Source organism: Mobula hypostoma, chromosome 8 (genome assembly GCF_963921235.1).
Source record: "Mobula hypostoma chromosome 8, sMobHyp1.1, whole genome shotgun sequence".
Lineage (NCBI taxonomy): Eukaryota > Metazoa > Chordata > Chondrichthyes > Myliobatiformes > Myliobatidae > Mobula > Mobula hypostoma.
The window spans coordinates 131,310,620-131,333,209 of record NC_086104.1 but is presented as its reverse complement, the minus strand read 5'-3'; the positions used below and the strand labels follow the sequence as shown (position 1 = coordinate 131,333,209).

At 40.6% G+C, this 22,590-nt stretch overlaps 1 protein-coding gene across 5 annotated transcripts in view; it reads left to right on the top strand.

The window, feature by feature from the left end:
- Window positions 1-22,590, top strand: part of nsd3 (nuclear receptor binding SET domain protein 3) — a 98,748-nt gene that overhangs the window by 51,262 nt on the left and 24,896 nt on the right. For 4 of the 5 annotated variants that reach the window (XM_063056893.1, XM_063056895.1, XM_063056892.1 and 1 more), the window contains exons 8-15: window positions 1,563-1,659; window positions 2,258-2,385; window positions 6,593-6,721; window positions 8,859-8,985; window positions 9,633-9,833; window positions 12,134-12,313; window positions 12,523-12,675; window positions 15,559-15,715. In XM_063056893.1, the coding sequence (XP_062912963.1) occupies window positions 1,563-1,659; window positions 2,258-2,385; window positions 6,593-6,721; window positions 8,859-8,985; window positions 9,633-9,833; window positions 12,134-12,313; window positions 12,523-12,675; window positions 15,559-15,715 (1,172 nt within the window). The remainder of the gene's footprint in view (window positions 1-1,562; window positions 1,660-2,257; window positions 2,386-6,592; window positions 6,722-8,858; window positions 8,986-9,632; window positions 9,834-12,133; window positions 12,314-12,522; window positions 12,676-15,558; window positions 15,716-22,590) is intronic. The other variant, XM_063056897.1, reaches the window with a different exon arrangement.

Here is a 22,590-nt window from a genome sequence, read left to right as displayed (position 1 = left end):
GGGGAAGAAGCTGTCCCTAAAATGTTGACTGTGGGTCTTAAGGTAGAACTGAGGAGAGAGCCAGATGGTAGTGTCCTTTAAGGTGGATGCACCCTTCTTGAGGCACTGCTGTTTGAAGATCCTCTTGACGGTGGAGGGGGTTGTGCCCGTGATGGAGCTGGCTGAGTCTCGAACCTTCTGCAGCCTTTTTCAATCCTTTACATTGGAGCTTCCATACCAAGCGGTGATGTAGCCAGTTTCAATGCTCTCCTCTGTACCTCTGTCGAAATTCGTTGGTCATTAGTGACATACAAAATCTTCTCAAGCTCCTAATGGAGAATAGCTGCTTGTCTGCCTTCACCATTGTTGCATCAATATGTTGGGCCCAGGTTAAATCCATTCAGATGTTGATGCCCAGGATCTTGAAGGTGCTCCCCTTTCCACTGCACACCCCTCAATGAAGTCCACAATCCATTCCTTGGTCTTGCTGATGTTGAGTGCAAGGTTGTTATTGTTGTTGTGATATTAGTCAGCCAGCCAATCTTTCTTGATCCTGTATGAATCTTGAGATTCTGCAAACAGTAATGTCATTGGCGAATTTATAACTGCGTTTGAGTTGCGCCTAGCCAAACAGTCATGTGGGAATAAGTTGCTCCTCAGATCCTTTTTTAAATCTTTCCCCCTCACCTTAAACCCTAGTAATGCATTTTTTAAAATCAAGGTTCAATATGGAGGAAGAAATAACTCTGACTTGTAATCTCTTCCTTCTCTGATGCTCTTTGACATTAAAACTTTTAGCACATGTATAAGTTATTAGCACAGTCTTTTATCTCCCATGTTTGTGGGTTCATCATTTGCTTTGACTTTTTCTTTTAATGAAAATACTGGACTAATATTGATGTCGAGACTACAAACCAGTGAAATAATTGTGTGCTTGAGAGCTTTTAATTGGAAAATGTCTGTCACCCTGTTCCAGCTTTATTTTTAAAAGTTCATTTATTTTCAGTTTTGCTGACCAAGATGATCTGTTTGTTAATTGTGAAGAAAAACTCCACAGCTTTGTCATAGCAGATTTGAATCTGAGTCACCAATTTGAACAAAAATACCGCCTTCGTCTTGCCTTTTGGGCGAGGTCAGGTCAGGAAATTCAAGACTTGGCAGGAAATTAAAAACTAATTCAGTGAATCAGTGTACCCTGTTATTGTGAAATATGTCAATATTTGAATTTTTGATCTAGTAAAACCTTATTTTGGACCTGAAATTATAGTTAAAAGGAGACATTATTACAGAAAATTGTAAACTTCGTTAAGATTTTCAGTTTTTAGTGTAAAGCTAGTACTTTATCACTCACATGCCTGACGCAGGCCTCTCATGGTCTGAGTCGACGTTCCCCTCCCTTATCACTCACTGGTACTCTTAACTGTAAAGTGTCAAGAGCAATGCAAATTAAAAGTACTTTTCAAAAGCTTTCAATGAAAAGTGCCTGGTATACAATATCATTATATGTACAAGGTATTGATTGTCATATAAAGATAATGTTGGACATTTATGGATTCACTATTTGCTTGTGTTCTGATTGACAGATGGAAACCATTCCAGCAACAGCAGAGACTATATGTTCACAGAGAGGTTCGTCGGTACCCCATGCACATGGAACAATATTAAGTTCAGCTCTGCCAGGTAAGCACTGATGATCTCACATTCTACAGTGAAAATGTTTGAAGCTAAATGATTGTATTGTAGTTTAGAATGCAACTTCCAACTGCGGATCTGACTGGATTTATTCTACTTTTAGTTACAGTTTTGTTGAAATAGATGCAAAACAAAACGGTAACCAGCTGCCGCATGGCATTGAGGAGTACTTAATGACTCTGTGCCTGTACACTCTGGAGCTGAGAAGAACTGGCGGGGGGGGGGGGGCGTGGATGGATCTCATTAAAACCTATTGAAAGGCCTTAATTGAGTGGATGTCAAGAGGATATTTCATATAGTGGGGAAGTCTGGGACCAGAGGGCACAGCCTCAGAATAGAGGGATGTCCCTTTAGAATAGAGATGAGGAGGGATTTCTTTACCAGAGGGCAGTGAATCTGTGGAATTCATTGCCACTGATACCTGTGGGTATATTAAAGTGGTGGTTGATAGATTCTTAATTACTAAGGGCATCAAAGGTTACAGGGAGAAAGCAAGAGAATGGGGTTGAGAGGGATGGAATGCAGAGCAGACCCGAGGGGCTGAATGGCCTACAATGTCTTATGGTCTTTTTTTTCTTGCCCTTAGGTGCCAGTGAGCTTTCTGATTCCTGTAAGCCACTCAAAAAGCGTAGTCGGGCTTCCACGGACATGGAGATGGCAAGTCCAGGGTACAGAGAGATTAATGATTCTGATTCCAGAGGACCACTAAGTGAGGTAGGGATGTGAATTGAAGAGGAATAGGGGCAATGTTCAAGTTATTGTTTAATGAAGTGTGATTTGTCATAGAAAGACACAATATGGAAACTTCAGCTCACCCTCTACTTTAACAATCAACCACCCATTTATAGGAATCATATATTAATTACATTTAAAAAAAAATTTTCCTTGCATTTTGTCACCCCTCCCAAGATTCTATCACTCTACCTACATGAACAACTTGTAGTGACTAATTAACCTTCAAGAGCAAGATGGTGCTAGTGACCACTGGTGACATGTTGCTGGCAGCTCACTAAACAACTAACTACTCTGCTTCTGAACTGCGATCGAATTGTAGCCTGTAATTTTTGAGCTGACTGAGCGATCTTTGCGATCTCCTTGGGGGATTCAGTGTGGATGAGAGCAGAGTCTTCAGTGGCCATTGCTTGGAGTGGCTGCATAGATTCCTTGTGTCAGAGCACGAACCTTTGGTTGGCTCCATTACTCCAAGGCAATTAAAATATCAAGCAAGATTGAAATTGTTGAGGACGAGAGCGGAAAATGGACAGGGGTTCAGCGTCATTTGACTGGTCTCCCTTTCTTCTCGCTGCTGTCATCAGGCAGGAAGTGCAGGAGTCTTGAATCCCTTGCCGCCAGGTTTGGGAGCAGTTGTTGCCCTGCAGCCACTGGGCTCCTGGACCGGCTTCACTCACCTCAGTGGCTCCATACCTGTGGACTCGCTTTTGGGACTCTGCAGTTAATGTTCTCTGTGTTATTTGTTTACTTTTTATTGTTCACACAATTTGTCCTTTTCGTCCCACATATTGGGTGTTTGGTCTTTGTGGGGGGGGGGGTTTCTATTGTGTTTCTTTGTTTTGTGGTTGTCTGCAAGAAGACGAATCTCAAGGTTGTATACTGTATACATAAATGAACTTTGAACTTACTAAGCAAAACACTTTGGTATGTAGGAAGAAACCAGAGCGCCCAGGGAATCCACGAGAACTTGGAGAATAGGTTATCTCCATATAGATTGAACCCCGGTCTTCAGCACTGAGTGTTGGCAAATTTTCCATCTGCATTACTGTGACAAGGTATTTGGTAGTCTGTTTAGGGAATGAGGGTTAGCCAGGTAGGAATGAGTCATCATCCTCCCAGCATTTTTTAGGAGGCTTATATGCAGTAATAAAAACATTAATCTGAGTAGCATAATGTCTGGGTGTTCTGATTGCTTCACGGTGAGTTTGAAACAGAATCAGAGTTGTACACAACTGGTCCTACAACTGGTCTTGTCCCATTGTACCTATATACACTAATTCCGTTTTACCCTAAGTTGGGTTTGTTACCTGCTGTATCTTGGCAATTCAAATACAGTACTTATGTAAATGTTTACAGGCAGTGTGTTCCGGGCTCCTCAGATGCCCTCTAAACTTCCTACCATTTGCTTTCAACTTGTGCTCTCGCGTCTTAGATGCCAGTGGTAAAAGGTTTTAACTGTCTACTCAATTTAGCCCGCTCATAATTTTCTAGACATCTATCAGCTCATCACGTGGCCTCAGGTGTTCCAGGAATGACAAACCCTGGTTCTTGGCCATTTTCTAAATGCAATTTACCCTTGACCAAGATTATTGATCAGTTGGATAAATGCAACGCAAAAGACACTGTTCCACCTGGCCCCAACCCTTCCATGAAGTCAACAAAGGCTACAGCAGTGGATAAAATACCAAGATGTATGTTCAGATTAAACCCATCAACTGACATTTCATGAAAAATATTTTTTAAAAAAGGAGACCTTCATTGTTAGGCTTTTCCAACTCCACTTGGTTCACTACCACAAGTAGTATGGTTTCAGCTGAGCCATAATCTGTTTCAACCTAGGCTAATGTTTGGTTATGGAGCATGGCAAGATGCAACAATGTTGTGACAGTGTCTTTTGTTTCCTGGCGTGGGTGCGTGTGTGTGTTAATCAAGTAAATATGTATATTATAGATGAGGTGCTGACAGTCGGATATGAGAGAATGGTTCATGGGTTTTAGGATTGGAACCAGCAAACCCAAAACTTGTTTAGTGAATATGTGGGGGAAGCATTGTCTGACAAAAATAGTTCCCTTGTGAGTTATAATTGAGCACTGATCATACATAATAGGCACAAAGAAAATCAAAATGATAGTGTATATCAGTGCCCTTGAAAAGATGATGTTTTCATTCTGAAGTTGGAAAGTTGAATATTTGACTAAAAAATTTATCAACAAAATATTGATTAAATTTACTCTTGTATGCAATCACTTGCCACAACAATTTCATGCCCAAGTAGATATGTAAATTGAGAAGTTGCAGTCGATTGTGTCACTATACAATTGGTGAGGTGAAAATGACATTTTGTTGTTTTGCTCTGTATACAAATTCAAACCCACAAAGGCGATTTTTAACTCTAATTACCCTTTAAATTGTGTGTTTGTGTGTGTGTTTAAATGCTGTCATAGAGTTGGAAATATTGCTGATTACTTTTGTGGATTCTCATCCCTTTGGGGTTTAATTGGTATTAATTCCTGTTTTTTTTTGAACATCTTTTGCCTTTTTTCACTCTTAACCCATTTATTTCCTAATTTTTCTTTCTAAACTTAATTTCACATTGAATTCCCTGTTATGGTTTACAGAATTTTCACTGTTTAATTCACAATCCCTTACTGTGGGTGAGGTTTTTTTATACTTAGAGATACAGCACGGGAGCAGGCCCTCCCAGCCCAATAAGCTCACACCGCCCAATTACACCCATGCGACCAATTTGCCTGTCACCTGTACAAATTTAAGATGTGGGAGAAAACCCACACGGTCATGATGAGATCCTATAAACTCCCTACATTCAATGGCTGAATTGAACCCTTGCGATGTAGTAGTGTTCAGCTAACTATACTCTACCATGCTGCTCTGATATGTAGTAGTTGCTGATTGGGAAGTGAACTTCCATCTAGCATGTTCAGCAGTTAACCTTGTAGAGTACATTGGGAGGTTAAACTGGCACGGGCGAGTTTAAGAACAGGTAGATTAATTTCATTAATTGGTTACAGTAACACAAGTGACTAACTTCCTTCTCCATCCACTCCTGAAAATATCAGCTTTAACTCCACCTTGTGGCAAGCATTTTATCTGATTGAGAGTAATTTGCAAACGGAAACATGCTTGACAAGGAAATGTCAGCATGAATGTATAAAATGTTGATTCCACCTTGTAGGGTCTCATGGCATGCTAAACTGGCACCAGCTGAACGGTTCCCTGTTGTCTGCAATGGTCTTATAAACTGAGGTCAATACCAACAGAGTGGAATGACCTGCAGCACTCTCTCCATTGAGGTTCTTGCTGTCCCAGTGTTTCTCAGACCCTTGTTCCGAGGACCTCTATCTGTCTGGGCAGCAATTTGATTTTAAAAGGAAAAAGATAGTTGAGATCAGAAGGTGGACTGTAGTTAAATTTCCCACATAGGGAAATATTGAAAATGACTTCTATTTAGCCAGTGGTTCGACATGGCAGGAGTACTGACTAGATCTGGTTCTGTTAATTTGCCCAAATATAATATTGGGGTTTGAATGCAGAATTAGAAATTGACAGTGAGTAAGAGGGTGAGGGGAGGTTGTGGTGTGGATCATCTTCCATTATAACAATGAAGCCTGTTTTCCGAGTCTCAGGAGTCATAGCGGGAAGGCTAGTGAACAGGACTAGGCCCAACAAGCTAGTTCAGTGTGTGTATGTGTGTGTGTACGTACGTGCGTGTTGAATCTATACTGATGTCCTTTATGAATCCATGCTTACCATAACCATAATATCAGGCTTCTTTCTGGTGATACTGAGTGATTTAAATAGTCACCTATGCTTTCAATTTTAGGAAAATCCTGTTCCTGTTTGAGAATCCAGGGATATTGACTGGATACTTCTGCAATCAATGTACATTTTCCTCTCATTTCCTTATGGGGTGCAGTTGAATGGAAGCTAATCATTCCCATAGACAATTCCACCACCCATTAATCATTGGTTGGATTCAAATATGTGTCAGTTACTTGGCATGTCATCCAAGGATTGCCCTGTCCTTATCTAAATGGATTCCAGCAGGGATAAATAGTTAGTGGTCTAGAGCATTTGTCCTCCCCTCCCCAATTTTGGTCACTCTGCATTCTATTTCCGAGTATTGTGTTGACTAGGTGAGGTTTTTAACCACTCGGTATATACATTGAAGGTTGGTTTGGAGAAGAGAGCGGACAGCCCAGTAGTTCCTCCTGACGTTGACGTCTCAGATGAAACATCAATGGATTCATGTGTATCCAGGCGTGGTACAGGATCATCAAAAAAAGACAACATCTGTCAGGTGAGGATGAAAGATGAGGGTAATGAGGCTTTTGAGCCATGATTTTTGGATTGCCTATACATAATCCTTATTGATTGGTTAATAGAAATGTGATTATATGTATAATATGCATACACCCATTGACTGGAATTGCCTCACATTCCAGTAACTTTGTTACAGAAATCTAGTATATTCTGTGAAATTTGTTAGTTCCTTTGTGTGAAAATTAGTTTTCTGCCGATTCCAACACGAATTACTTAGTTGTGATCGAATCCTGTAAGCAGTCTTGGAGTTGTGCAGCGCAGAGACAGATCCTCTGGCTCACTCATCCGTACTGACTGAGGTGTCTATCTAAGCTAGTCCAACTCGGCTGCAAGATAATCTTATTATAACCTTTTGTCACTTGCTATCATGTGGCCTGAAGCAATTAAGGAAACAAACTTTAAAAAATTGTTTGTCATCTATATCAATGAACTGGGTGATAATGTGGTTAACTAGATCATCACGTTTGTGGATGATACCAAGATTGGGTGTGCAGTGGACAGTGAAGAAACCTACAATAGCTTACAGCAGGATCTGCACCAGCTAGAAAAATGGGCTGAAAAATGGCAGATGGAATTTAATGCAGACAAGTGCAAGGTGTTGCACTTCGGTAGGTCTTGCGCTGTGAATGGTAGGGCACTGAGGAGTGTGGAACAACACAGGATCTGGGAATACAGGTCCGTAATTCATTGAAAGTGGCATCACAGGTGATGAGCCATAAAGAAAGCTTTTGGCACATTGGCCTTCATAAATCAAAGTATTGAGTGCAGAAGGTGGGATGTTCTGTTGAAGTTGTATAAGACATTGGTGAGGCCTAGTTTGGAATGTTGTGTGCGGCTTTGGTCACCTACAGGAAAGATGTAAATAAGGTTGAAAGAGTACAGAGAAAATGTACAAGGATGTTACTGTGTCTGGAGGACCTGAGTTATATGGAAAGATTGAAAAGGTTAGATCTTTATTCCTTGGAACATTGAAGATTGGGAGGAGATTTGATAGAATTAGGCAAAATTATGAGGGGTATAGATGGGGTAAATGCAAGCAGACTTTTTCCACTGAGGTTGGGTGGGACTGCAACCAGAGGTCATAAGGGTGAAAGATAGAAAGTTTAAGGGGAATATGAGGGGAAACTTCATTCAGAGGGTCATGAGGGTATGGAACGAGCTGCCAGTGCAAGTGATGCACGCGAGCTGGATTTCAACATTTAAGAGAAGTTTGGATAGGTACATGGATAGTGGGGGTATGGAGGGTTATGGTCCCAATACAGGTTGATGGGAATAGACAGCTTAAATTGCTTGGCATGGACTAGGTGGGTGGAAGGGCATGTTTCTGAACTTTACTTTTCTATGACTGTAGAATATGGCAAGATCTGGACCCCTTTTGTTCCATAGAGGGTAGGGGAATTGCCATCTATAAATGTCGTAGATCGCTTTGCCGAGCAGCTATGCTACATTTACAAGAAAAAGCAGAATCTCCCAGTGGCCACCTGTTTTGATTCCACTTCCCATTCCCATTCTGACATGTCAATCCATGGCCTTCATTTTTACGGAGATGAGGCTACACTCAGGTTGGAGGAGCAACACCTTGTATTCTGTCTGGGTAGCCTCCAACATCATTTTCTCAAACTTCCAATAATGGCCCTCATGATACCCCTTTCTCATTTCCCTCTCTCACCTTATCTCCTTACCTGCCCATCACCCCCTTCAGGTGTTCCTCCCCCTTCCCTTTCTTCCATGGCCTTCTATCCTCTCTTGTCAGATTTCTCCTTTCTCCAGCCCTTTATCTCTTTCACCAGTCGACTTCCCAGCGCTTCACTTCACTCCTGCCCCCCCGTTTCACCTATCACCTACTTCCTTCCCTCCCCACACCTTTTTACTGACTTTCCATAATTTTTCTCCAGTCCTGATGAAGGGTCTTGGCCCAAAACATCAACTGTACTCTTTTCTATAGATATTGCCTGGCGTGCTGAGTTCCTCCAGCATTTTGTGTGTGGCGCTTGGATTTGCAGCGTCTGCAGATTTTGTCTTGTTTATAAATGTCTTAAATTTTATTTATGATGAACTTTGATAATTCAGGAAACTGGATTTAATGATTGTTTTGTGACCATCTGCTGTCTCAGATCTGTGAGAAACCCGGCGAGTCTCTGGTGCCCTGTGAAGGCGAGTGCTGTCGAGTCTTTCATTTAGAGTGCCTTGGGCTAGCAGAGCTACCCAACGGGAAGTTTACATGTATGGAATGTACTACAGGTAATGGGGAATGTGATTTTATTCATTATTTTCCTGTTCTTCATTAAAATTTGCAACTTTAAGTAATTTCATTTTAACCCTGGTTCATTTTCCTGGTGATGGTTGAAGTGCAGTTATCACTAATGATAATATGGTCATTGTTTCACTGATAAAAGGAAGATAAAAATGAGTGGTTTTTTTGGTCCCTTATAAATCAAAATATACATTGAAGTTTGTGTCAATAGTGCTCTGAGATAGGTAGAACATGCCCATGACTTACCTTGAATGTGGGAGGAAAAGCATTGTCATGGGGCGAACGTACACCTCCTTGCAGAAGGTGGTGGGAATTGAACCCTAATTGGTGATCACTGACGCTGTAAAGTGATTGTGCTAACCACTATGCTCCTGTGTTGGTCGTGAGGAATGATCATATATTGGTTTAATGAATAACTTCTTCATGGCGCCTCACTATTGTTATTTACTCCACCCAGAGCTCAGTCAGAATGAAACTAGATATCTGTAACATGACCACCCAGCAGTCTCCAATATCATCACCAGCTTGAGTTTCACTTGTTTTCAAAATGAATGTTGCGGCATTAAGACATTGGAAGTCAATCAGCCTGTAGTGAATGATATATTTCTCTACTTGTACACTGATCTTCATACAGGGAATCACACATGCTTTTCTTGCAAGTTATCTGGAAAGGTTGTAAAAAGGTGTTCAGTGAATTCGTGTGGAAGATTTTATCATGAATCCTGTTTGCGGGGCTATTCTTCGGCCATGTTTGAAGGAAAAGGATTCCGATGCCCCCTCCACTGCTGTTTGGCATGCTTGGCAGATAACTGTGAAATAGCTAAAGCAACCAAAGGTGAGAAAATCAAGGTGATTTCATCTTGTAACAATCTGAGAGGAATTTTTGAGCCAAAAAGCCCAGAAATGAGCCTTTTTTCCTACCAGGTCCATGCCGATTGTTCATTTATTCTAATCCAAGGGCACGTTGTTTATGTCCTGCCCCTATTAGTCCTCCGAAAGTGCTTGTGCTTGCCTGGATTAAATTCTATTTACCAGTGCTCTGCACAGTTTTTCAACTGATTAATGTCATCCTGTGCCTCTTCACTTTCAATATCACCCATTATTCTTGATCTCTCATGCCAATTCAAGGATCAAATTACAACTGTAATTTTAAAATACTGTTGGAAGTTGTTTGGGATCTGAATTTGTCTGGTGAAAGATCCACCTGACTTATTCAACTGTAGTTTTATTTTTCTGCTTCATCTCTTTTGCTTAAGTATTAGTTCAACTTAGTACTGTGACATCAGTGGTTAGAGCTGTCAGCCGACTAACGTTCTGACTGTTGCATTTCATTCAGAGCAGCAGTACATTATTGGCAAGAAGCTTAATGATTTTATTGTTATTGTTGGAAAGCATGAATTTGTATCATGAAATAGAGTGAATGTTAAAGATTGTGGCGGTCTGCTGTAACTGCTTGCTCTAAGGAGAGATAGGCTTCCCTCAACTTGGGAAGCATGGCTTTGTTATGATACTTCCAATCTGTGTTATCGAACATAGAACAGTACATGCCCTTCAGCCCACAATGTCCATAAGACCATAAGACAAAGGAGCAGAAGGAGGCCATTCGGCCCATCGAGTCTGCTCCGCCATTTTATCATGAGCTGATCCATTTTATCCTATTTAGTCCCACTGCCCCGCCTTCTCACCATAACCTTTGATGCCCTGGCTACTCAGATACCTATCAATCTCTGCCTTAAATACACCCAATGACTTGGCCTCCACTGCTGCCCGTGGCAACAAATTCCATAGATTCACCACCCCCTGACTAAAAAATTTTTTTCGCATTTCTGTTCTGAAAGGGCGCCCTTCAATCCTGAAGTCATGCCCTCTCGTACTAGACTCCCCCATCATGGGAAACAACTTTGCCACATCCACTCTGTCCATGCCTTTTAACATTCGAAATGTTTCTATGAGGTCTCCCCTCATTCTTCTAATGTCATGCCAATCTTTTAATATACTCCATGTTCAATCTAACCCTTCGCTCCTACATTGTTCATAACCTTGCATTTTTCTTCATTCACATGCCTGTCTAAGAGTATATTAAATGTCGCTGATGTATCAGCCAATATTTCTGCAGTATTTTAATATGCTGAGCCTCTGTATATACACTGGCATCCATTATAGTGGGTCTATGCTTATGACATTTGCTACACTCTGCATTGAGTTAGATAGTGTTTCACCTCAACTGATTGTAGGGAGAAGTCAGTCAAAATATGCAGGGCAATTCTTTTTGAGTAGAGGAGAGAATTGTAAAGTGATTAGAGAGGAAATGGAACACTCACCCCTGTTATGGACGCGAGATTCTGGAAATCTCAATGTAGACAAAATGCTGGTGGGGTGTTGTTGGGGGTTTGGTACTACTGTTGCTGTTCTTTCCTGCGAATGGGGGGGGGATCGGGGATTGTTACGTGTAGGGGGTTGTTGATTGTTATTGTGGCTGTTTTTTGCTGCGGGCCAGAGATGGGGGCTGTATTTTAGGGTCTGCGCGTATTGTATTTTTTCTTTTTTTTGTGCTGGTTAGGGAGAGTTGATGTTTTCTCTTTCATCAACACTCGTGGTCTTTTTGTATTTAATGGCTATCTGGGGTAGACAAATGTCAGAGTTGTATTGTACTTTTGACAATAAAATGAACCTTCAGTCAGGCAGCATCAGTGGAAGGAAATGAACAGTTAACATTTTGAGCCAAGACCCTTCATCAGAACGTTTACTCTCCCTGTTGTTTACTCTCTGCAGTGACCTGTAATCATTATTACTTCTGCCTCGTAATTACCATTCCCTCGTAATTTCATGTTTCCCTCATACTTCAGTCCTATTTGATACTTTTCCTTATCTAAGCAAATCAAAGGCAGGAGCCAAAAAGCAAATAGTCCAATAAAATGTAGAATTACATGGGTTCCTCTGGGTGAACTTAGGAAATCATTGAAGAAATTGACATTTAGCATTAGGTGTTAGTGAGCATTTTTGGAAAAACTGTTTCAAATTGAATTTTTCTAATAAGCATGACGTGGGGCTATGTATTTGGAAATATAATTTTTCTTGATACATTTAAAAAGTCTTTGAAGATCAATTGATTTATTTTGATGCATCTGAAATCAGGTCGCATGATGCGCTGCTTACGATGTCCTGTGGCTTACCACATGGGGGAGAGCTGTATTGCAGCCGGCAGCCTGGTCCTTTCATCCCATAGCATCATTTGCAACAACCATTCCAGTCTGAAGAAAAACAATCGGGCATCTCTCCAAGTAAATGTAAGCTGGTGCTTTATCTGTGCCAGAGGTAAGGCAATTTTCTTTAGTTCTGAGGATAAACTAATACATTAACTTTAAACAGAACATGTATTAATTAAATTCTTTCTTTAAAAAAAACCTCCCTCTTTTTTTTGAAAAAAAAACTTCAAGACTAAATTAATATTTTTCAGATTTTTTTCAGGGGGGGAATCATGGGTATTTTCATTGCAGCTCATGTTTTTTATCTGTTTTGTGTAGGGGTAATTAACCAAGACCAATCTGAAACCCTTATCAGTTCATATACATATAAGTCGCACTACCTACTGAGCGAGTCAAATCGTTCGACTGAGTTGTTGAAAAAACCTATGATTCCTCCCTCACCGTCAACTACAGTAAAGAAATGTGGGAAAGGTAATAAAAAACAGTTTATCTCTGGAACCATATGTGCTTGAATTTCTTAACCACCACCACCACACCCCTCCAACCCCATCCACCATGCTTTTTCACCCCTTTCCCCACCCCGCATCTGCTAAACCTGTTGCTTTATTAAATCTCATGTGATCTTGTCATGAAAATGTGTGAATTGATATTTTTCAATAATCTCAAATCAAAAGCTCTGTTTAATAAGCAGAAATAATCAAAAATAAAGTCATCCTGGGCTTGAAGTAATTGCAAGGTCAATCTGATCTTTAATTAGATATCTTATATCAGATATCAGATATCTGTTGATGCTCAGTAGATAATCCCATTCTGGACAGTAACAAAATTTAATATTGAATATCCGATGAGAAAACCACCTGCCTTTAATCTTTAATGTTTCACCCACATACCTCTGTGACCCCACAATTTATAACTTCAAACCATGCATTCCTCATGAAACAAATCCAAATGTATTAATCTAGTGAGCCTTCATTTCTCTTTGCCAAGTACCATGTTCCTTAATTAAAGGGTAGTCTGATCCAAGCCAGCTGATCTAGTACGGAATGGGTGCAGGTAAAATGCAGTTGCTCCTTGAACTTTTTAGTTGGAGTTGAGGAAGAACTGGCCTTATTTTTTGGTCCTTTTAATGCTTCTTGCTAGAAATTGTGACATGCCTGATAATGCTTGGATCTGTCTTGACTATCCCATCCATTCTTTTGAGCAGTTTTGTAACACTGAATAGCATCCTGATAGACTGATGCTGTCTGATTCTGCCTCATGAAAACCCATTTTCTGATGGTGAGGATAGGAAGTGCATGATCTGCATTGGGCCTTTTAACATTTAAAGTTTTCAGATCTATGTATACTTAGCAGGATTGAGCTGTGATTTATTTTTTCCTTTTACTCCTGAGTCTCTACATACATAAATACAAAACATTCGGCTCAGTTAACTTTATTAAAACCCAAACACCCTTATTTAGTTCTGATAATCTTGCAGGCAACTCCTTTTTAAAATGAATTTATTTGGTCTTGCTGTGAAGCTGAAGGATTGAAGACACTGGAACAGAAAACAGATTTCTGGAAGAACTCGGTAGATCAAGCAGCATCATGACCTGATGCAAGGCCTCAAACCAAAACATTGATGTACATGCTTTGCCTCCATAGATAATGCTGGACCTGCTTGCTTCTTATAGTGTTCTGTTTTTTATTTAATCAGGTTTTGCAATTTCACTATGTATCTGTTCTGCCTAATTACATTTTGGTGTAGATGACTTGTGATTATTTTGAGCCCGACTTGTTTAGCATGAATGGGGTTTTGCAGACACGCTACCTTCAAAGGTCAGCGATGTTAACCTGCTTATTGTTTTAATCAAGTTTCTGCTTTACTCCTCCTATCCTTCCAGCTAACTGAAAATAGTGCATTCGTGCTTTAATGTGTTAGGTGGACAAGTTGAGTTGTTGGCAAATGTTTTGTAGAATTATTGAAGAGAAAACTTTCTTTGCTGTTGAGGCTCCCCTTTTAAAACAAAAAGGATACTTGGTGCAGAAATTTGTCTTGGCCGATAACACAAAGCATGTGACAGTCAAAAGTCAATTCCTACCCCTTTTCCCTTCTCTCCATCAGCTGAGAGCTGTTCTGGCATTAACTGCACATGACTTGATATAAGCATTGAAAGCCCAGAAAGGTGCTTTTGTTTTTCTTCTCCAAGGAAGGAGGTGTTCCCAGAAATGAAAATTCTCGAGCATGCTTTATGTAGTCATTGCAGTATTTGTTAATCCATTTGTGCTCTCATTCATTTCCACTTGCTCTCATCTCCACATGCTTTTTTTTTTGGGGGGAAGAGATTGCATCCCTGGAACAGATTTTCCAGCGACGGTTGTGTTTATACTAAAAGTATGTGCATTTCTGCAGGACAAGCTGGCCCTGGTCATCATCATCTTAATTATTCCCTGGAAACCATCAATTGATGTGGTCTGGTCAGCGCTGATCTCATTGATGCTGTTTACGTATTTTGCGTTTTTGAGATCCACAGCAGCAGTTGGGAGTTTTTGTTGTTGACCATTTTGAAATCCAGGAAAATTAACAGCAATTTTTTTTTTTAAAATTCCTTTTTGCTAAATGTTTCCTTAGAATTTCTCCTGTGCTTAGTTGTATATCTGGATCAGGTTAGATGAGGAACATTTGTCACTTTAGCAGTTACCAAATCTTTACAGTGATAAGTTCTTCAGCCATATAGCTTCAGTTGAGAACTGAATGAGAAACGTGCTTTTTGGGGATCAGAAGTGACCACTGTTGCTGGTACTCTGAACTGTAGCTGATACACAAAGCACTGTTTCTTCACCAGAGTGAGTTTTGGTTCTCGCAGGCTAATAAGAACAGATTTCGTCACCAGGTTAGCATTTATATATCTTACACAGAAAAGTAACTGGCAATAGTTGCTTTAAATTATTATTTTAAATAAATCAATGTTGTTAGAAGTAACAGGGCTAATTTTCATATGTGTTCAATTTCAATTTGTGATCCTAATTTTCTATCACAAGTTGTGCTTAATTGAGTGAAAAACTGTACCTTTTGTTCCTCATCTTGTTCTGAAATGAGGAATTGTATTTCACTGTGATTTCAAACTCGATGAAAAGGTGGTTCTTACAAGACATGGCTTCAATAAACATGTATGGAGCCTTTAGAGTTCCAGTTTGGGATCTTTTTTATAAACCAGTCCAATTCTTTTTAAGACTAAGTTTTACAAGAGCAATCACTGATGACTTCTGCAGTGCAGCTTATAACTGGAAAACAATGAGCACCATTAGAAGCCGCATAATGCAAAAATTGTGCAATTTTACGCAATAACTAAACAAAATTCTTTGTGCATCAAGGTGGCCGCCTATTATGCTGTGAGTCCTGTCCAGCTTCTTTCCATCCTGAATGCCTGAATATTGAGATGCCAGAAGGAAACTGGTATTGCAACGATTGTAAAGCTGGCAAGAAATCACGGTATAAAGAAATAGTCTGGGTCAAGCTGGGCATCTACAGGTAAGTTAATATCATAAGTCCTTAATAATTCATGTTGTAAAGGAGGATGTGGCATTGGGCCAGAAGCTATTTTGCAATAGTTAAAGCAGCTGTTGGGCTGAAATTTGATTAGAGTATAAATTAATGGACTGAAATCAGCGAAAGTGACACTTGTTCAATCGTTTGACATCTGTTTCAGAGTTGCAGTTTCATTTCAGGGTTGGTAATTGAATTGGAAAAAGCAGCATAGCTAATTAAAGTCAATTAGGAAAAGAAGGTTGTTCTGGATTAATTTTTTTTGGGGTTATGTGTGGGTTTGGGTTGCATATTGAACTTTAGATGACAGGAATAGATCACATTGAACAAACTAAAATTCTGATAAGTATATGGAGAGTCCAAGAAAATGTTTAAAGTATAGGTTCATGGATAGTCATATCTGCCACAGAAGAAGGCTATTCAGCCCATTATATCCATGATAGATGAACTATCCATTTTATCCTCACTATCCAACTCTTGATTCCCAGTGGTTATGGTACATCTAAGCTTTTCATCCTGTTACCCTAGCATCTACATCTAAGCTTTTCATCCTGTTACCCTAGCATGCAATAGGTTTCAATTCCCTGTTGTCCCTGTTGTTGTGGGGGGGGGGGGAGGTTAATAAATCTTTCAATTCATTACCTTGTGCTCATCTAGAGTGAATTCCGTTTGATTGATCAGTCCTGTAGTCTTAAGCTTTTTTTCTCACTGGCTAATTTTTTTCCTGTATCTATAATTCAGTCATACAGATGATAAAATTAATTGATGAAAACAATTAAGAGCTTATATTGAACACTCATAATATTATCAATATCTGCAATTATTTGTTTTTAAATTTAGATTACGCCTTTTTGGCAGAAAAAAATTGCTTTAACTAATTTTAATATTGAAAGATTCCAATGAAGGGTTCCTGACCCAACAAATCAACCATTTCTCCATCCATTGATGCTGCCTGACTGGCTGTATTTTCTGTTTAAGTTTGTTTTTAGCATTCAGTTTGTTTTAGTTCAAAGGTCAAATTTAATGTCGGGGAATGTATACAATATACATCCTGAACTGCTTTTTCTTTGCAAACAACCATGAAAACAGAGAAGTGCCCCAAAGAATAAATGACAGTTAAACGCAAGAACCCCAAAGTCACCCCAGCTCCCCTCCCTCCCACGTGTAAGTGGCAGCAAGCAACGATGCCCCCCTCCCCCCACCGGCAAAAGAAAAGCCAGCATTGGCACCGCCACCAAGCACTCAAGCGTGAGCAAAGCAACAGCAAAGGCACAGACTTGCAGTTAACCCAAAGACTTCGCATTTCACCCAGCATTCAATATACCACAGGTTTTCTCTCTCTTTCTCTCTGAAAGGAGGTGTCTCCATTTTCCCAGTGAGCCGGGAGACATAACAAACAACTGGCTGGTTTATGATGTTAAAAGTCCATTATGTGGCTTTTTTTCGAGCTCTGTGCCTGAAGATCGCAAAGATCCCGGGTCTTCGGGCACACAGCAATAGATTTTCTGACTCCCCCGACAACACACGGGTCTCTTGCCATGACACCGGCCCTCGATCTGCCTGTCTCTAGAGCCCTGAGATCTAGGCTTCCAAATCCGAGCTGGACTTTCAGGCCAAACCGTTGACGTGCCGAACAATGGCCAGTCCTGAAACCCCGCGAATGTGTTCCATTCCCGCAAAGAACGGAAGTCAGCGTATAACTCCAGGTCAGGATCTTCAGAAGAACCCTGAAAGGGAAAAATAAAGATATTAAAGATGGAAATAGAGCAGTTTCCGAAAATGCAAGCAAAAGAGTCGCCATTTAGCGCCATCTTAACTTTGCTCTGCCTCTGCCTCCGCCTTCCTGTAATGTAACTTGGTTTCAGAATTGAATTCCAAATGTTTTCCAAAATTGTTGATGTATATTTTTGAACCAAAAAAAAGTTGATGGAATTGTTGAATATTGTGGTTTTAAAAAACGTTAAGACTGTATTTTAAATGTCAATTGGTAGGATGTCCCAAGGCCTATAGTCAGAGGTTACATTTGCAGTTTTTGTGGAACTATATTGGTGCTGTTGGATAAAATATCTTTGTTAGTGGAAGCTTGCAATGGCCAGTCCTCAGTGAGGAGTCAACAGTGAAAAGGGCATGCACTTCAAGTTCCTTAGCATCAGCATCTCAGATGATCAGTCTTGGGCCTAGCACATTGATGGAATCATGAAGGAGACACCCCAACAGTTGTACTTCATTAAGAGTTTGAGGAGATTTGGTATGTCAGCAAAGACTCTGGCAAATTTCTACAGATGTACGGTGAGAACATTCTGACTGGTTACATCACCAGTGCACAGGACTGAAACAGGCTGTAGAGGGTTGTAGACAGAGCCAGCTCTATCATAGGCACAATCCTCACCACTACTGAAGATGCTTTTCCATCTTCTCTGCTTAATACTCAACACTAACCAAACCTTTCACCGCTTCTTGTAATTTCACCCATTTTGACTCAGTACCTACTCTTCGGTACCATTAGTGACACACTTTGCACCCTATTTGGGGGTACTGTATCATTGATTTAATACTGATTAATGATAAAGTTCAAAGGTGCTCTGTCTCTCTCACACACACACACCCACCCACCCACCCAAAGTTAATAGCATAGGAACTTGTGTGACAGCGTCTTCATTGAGCAATTAAGACACTAATTCCAATTCATGATCCTTTCTAACATTTCCTTTGATTAAAATAATTGCTAACCTTTTCCTTATTTGGTGTTGTTTTACTTTCTAGCCATTGCAAGCTTCCACTAACAAAGACGTTTTATCCAACAGCACCAATATAGTTCCACAAAAACTGCAAATGTAACTTCTGACTATAGGTCTTGGGACATCCTACCAATCGACATTTAAAATACAGTCTTAACGTTTTTTAAAACCACAATATTCAACAATTCCATCAACTTTTTTTGGTTCAAAGTTTGCAGATGACACCAGAATTGGTGGTGTGATGAACAGTAAAGAAAGTTGTTCAAGGTTATACGAGGTTCTGTAGATATTGATCTAGATCAACTGTGAAAATGAGTAAGGGAATGGCAGGTATTTAACTCAGACCAGAATGAAGTATTACATTTTAGGAAGTTAAACCAGGACAGGACATCCACAGTGAATGTCAGAGCCCTAGCGAGTATTGTTGAGCAGGGTGGCCTCGGGGTTGCAAGTACATTGTTCTCTGAAGATGGCAACATCGGTAGATGAGGTGAATAAAAAATGCTTCCCTTTATTGGCTATGGCAGTGAGCATAAGAGTTGGCACATGTTACAGTTGAACAAAGCATTGGTATGTTGGTCACCACACAATAGGAACGATGCAATTAAGCTAAGAGGGCACAGAAGAGACTCAACGAGTATGTTGCCTGGATGAAACGGCTTGAGTTATAAGGAGAGATTGGCTAGGCTGCAATAGGTTTTTGATTTTTTTTGTTTGAGCAAAGGAGGCTGACGGTTAACTTTGTATTGATTTTTAAAATGATAGAAACTAGAAAACCTACAGCACAATACAGGCCCTTCGGCCCACAAAGCTGTGCTGAACATGTCCTTACCTTAGAACTACCTAGGCTCACCCGTAGCCCTCTATTTTTTCTTAAGCTCCATGTACCTATCCAGGAGTCTCTTAAAAGATCCTATCATTTTCACCTCCACCGCCGCTGGCAGCCCTTTCCATGCACTCACCACTGTCTGCGTTTATTAAAAAAAAAACTTACCCCTAACATCTCCTCTGTACCTGCTGCCAAGCACCTTAAAACTGTGCCCTCTCGTGCTAGCCATTTCAGCCCTGGGGAAAAAGCCTCTGACTATCCACACGATCAATGCCTCTCATGATCTTGTACACCTCTCATCCTCCATCGCTCCAATTATGTAGGACATAGATAAGGTGGATGGTCACAGTCTTGTTCCCGGAGGAGGAAACTGTAGATCTAGAGGCCATGAGTTTAAGATGAGAGAGGAAAGATTTGAGGGGTGCAACAGCACGACCGCTGACTGTAGAGGCCAATTGTGGATCTGGAGCAGTAGGGACACGGGAGCAGCTGGGAAGCGGGCGTTTGGGTAGTAGGAGCTTCCTGCATCTCCTCTTCTCCTCGGCAGGCACGCTATTAATCAGGGACGATATCACAGCTACACTCAGAGGTGATATAATGGAGGGCTCGCCCACTGAGTTTATATGAGCAGAACTAAAAAATAGAAATGGTCCAGTCACTGTGGGATTGCAGTAAAAATAATAGGTTTGTTGTCATGGGGGACTTCAACTTCCCTAACTTCATCTGGGACCACCTTAACGCAAGAGGTCTAGATGGGGCAGAATTTGACAGGTGCATCCAGGAAGGTTTCTTGAATCAAGATGTAGATGGTCCAACAAAAGGAGGGGCTGTAGTGGACCTGGTGTTGGTTAATGAGCCTGGCCAAGTGACCGACCTTTCAATAGGTGAGCAGTTAGGGAACAGTGACCACAACTCCTGAAGTTTTAAGATAGCGAAAGATAAAGATGGGTGTGGACCTTGCGGGGAAGTATTAAATTGGAGCAGGGCAAATTACGTGAGCATTAGGCAGGAACTAGGGAGAATTAATTAGGAACAGTTGTTACTGGGCAAGTCACATCTGACGCGTGGAAAGCGTTTAAGTACCAACTGCACAGAGTACAGGGCTGGTATGTTCCAGTCAGAAGGAATGATAAAGATGGCAAGGTAAATGAACCTTGGATGTTGCGAGAGGTAATTAGTCAAGGAAAAAAACAGAAAATATGGAAAGCTTAGGAAGCTAGAATCAAACAGAGCCCTTGAGGATTATAAGGAAGCAAAAAACAACTCAAGAGAATTAGGAAGGTCAGGAATGTCTGTGAAACATCTTTGGCAAGTAGGATTAAAGAGAATCCCAGGGTATTCTATGCAGTATAACAAGAGCAAGAAGATAACTAGAGAGAGGGCAAGGCCACTGTGACAGAGGGCTCTTCACTGGCCTTGTGCAGCATTGGAATAATTTCATAACCTTGAATTAACATTCTCTTCCCTTTTTACATTCAAATAACCGCTTGGTACTATATTTTGTTGGACGGTGTTGGGGATGCACACCCATAGCATCGAAAGCAGTTTCCATACATTGTACACAGGTGAACATATACATTCACATCATGTATATGTACTTGCCATAATACGCACATACAGGGAATAACAGTTAGTACATAAATGTTTATTATTATTTGTCAAGTGCTCTGTTGGTCTGTTTGTTCATTTGTTTGTGGTTTTTGCGGTTCCGGGTACATCTTGGCAAAACCGAGGCGCTGCTTCCGAGCTGGTGTTGTTCATGCTGGAGTGAAACTGCGCGTGTGCAGTGTACAGAAGGAACATACCAAGGAGTTAGGGTGGGGGAAGAATTAATAATTAAAATGTATGAAAGGTGATAAATAAATACAAAAGGCATTATGTGATGGTTTAGAATATGTTTAGAAATTGACTTGTACATGTATTGTGTAGTAGATAATTCTCTTGTGTATTAATTGCCTTTCGTCAGTATATGCTAGTGGGTGGGTCTAAAGGTACAAATGGGCCTCAGTGCATTCCCCAGGGATGGTTGGAGGTGGATGCTAATTGTGGTAGGTGCTTGTGAGCTAATTTGAGGAAGGTGTAAGTACTGATACTGATCTGTATAAATATTATATTGTGTATCTGTAAGGATATAATGTTATATTGTTCCTCACTGTACATATGTTTTCACACTTTGCGACTTTGTGTGAAAAATTGGGAGTACTTAATAAAACACCTGCTCCTGCTATTGTAGCTGGGAAGTTACTGGAGAGAATTTAGAGGGATAAGATTTATGGACATTTGGGGAAAAAATGGCCAAATTAGGGAGAGCCAGCATGGCTTTGTACAGGAGCAAGTCATGTCTTACTAATTTGAGTTTTCTTTGATGAATGGTATTGATGAAGGTAGAGCTGTGCATGTTGTCTACATTGATTTTAGTAAGGCATTTGAGAAGGTCCCTCATGGGAGGCTCATCCAGAAGATTAAGATGTACGTGGCCCATGGTGAATTGGCTATTTGGATTCAGAGCTGGCTTGCCTATATAAGACAAAGGGTAGTTGTCGAAGGGACTTGTTTTAGCCTGTTATTCTAGTCTGTGATTAGTGGTGACCTGTAGGGATTGGTACTGGGACCGCTGCTGTTTGTTATGTATATGAAGGACCCGGATGAAAATGCAGATGGGTGGGTTAGTAAGCTTGCAGATGAGTAGAAGATTGGCGTAGAAGACTGGCAAAGAATACAGTGGGACATAGATCAGTTGCAGGTATGAGCAAAGAAATGGCAGATGGAGTTTAATCCATCCAAATGTGAAGTGTTGCACAGTGGTAGGTCAAATGTAAAGAAACAGTACACTGTTACCAGCATGGTATTATTGATGAGCAAGCGGATCGTGGGGTCCAAGTTCACATCACCTGAAAGTGACTGAACAGCTGATAGGATGATTAAGAAGGCAAATGGCATGTTTACTTTTATTAGTCAAAGCATTTAAGTTCAAAAGTCAGGAAATTGTATTGCAGCTTTATATAACTAATTAAGCCACATATGGAGTATTGCATACAGTTCTGGCGGTTCTGGTTGCCCTATTATAAGAAGGATGTTGAGCCTTTGGAGAGGGTGCAAAAGATGCTGCCTGGATTGAGGGCAAGCATAGATAGAATACATAGACAGCATCTTTTCCCAAGGTTGAAATGTCTAATACCTGAGGGCATGCATTTCAGGTGAGAAAAAGTAAGTTCAAAGGAGATCTGAGGGGCAAGTTTTACTGTACAGAGTGGTGGGTGCCTGGAATGCACTGGCAGGGGTGGTGGTAGAGG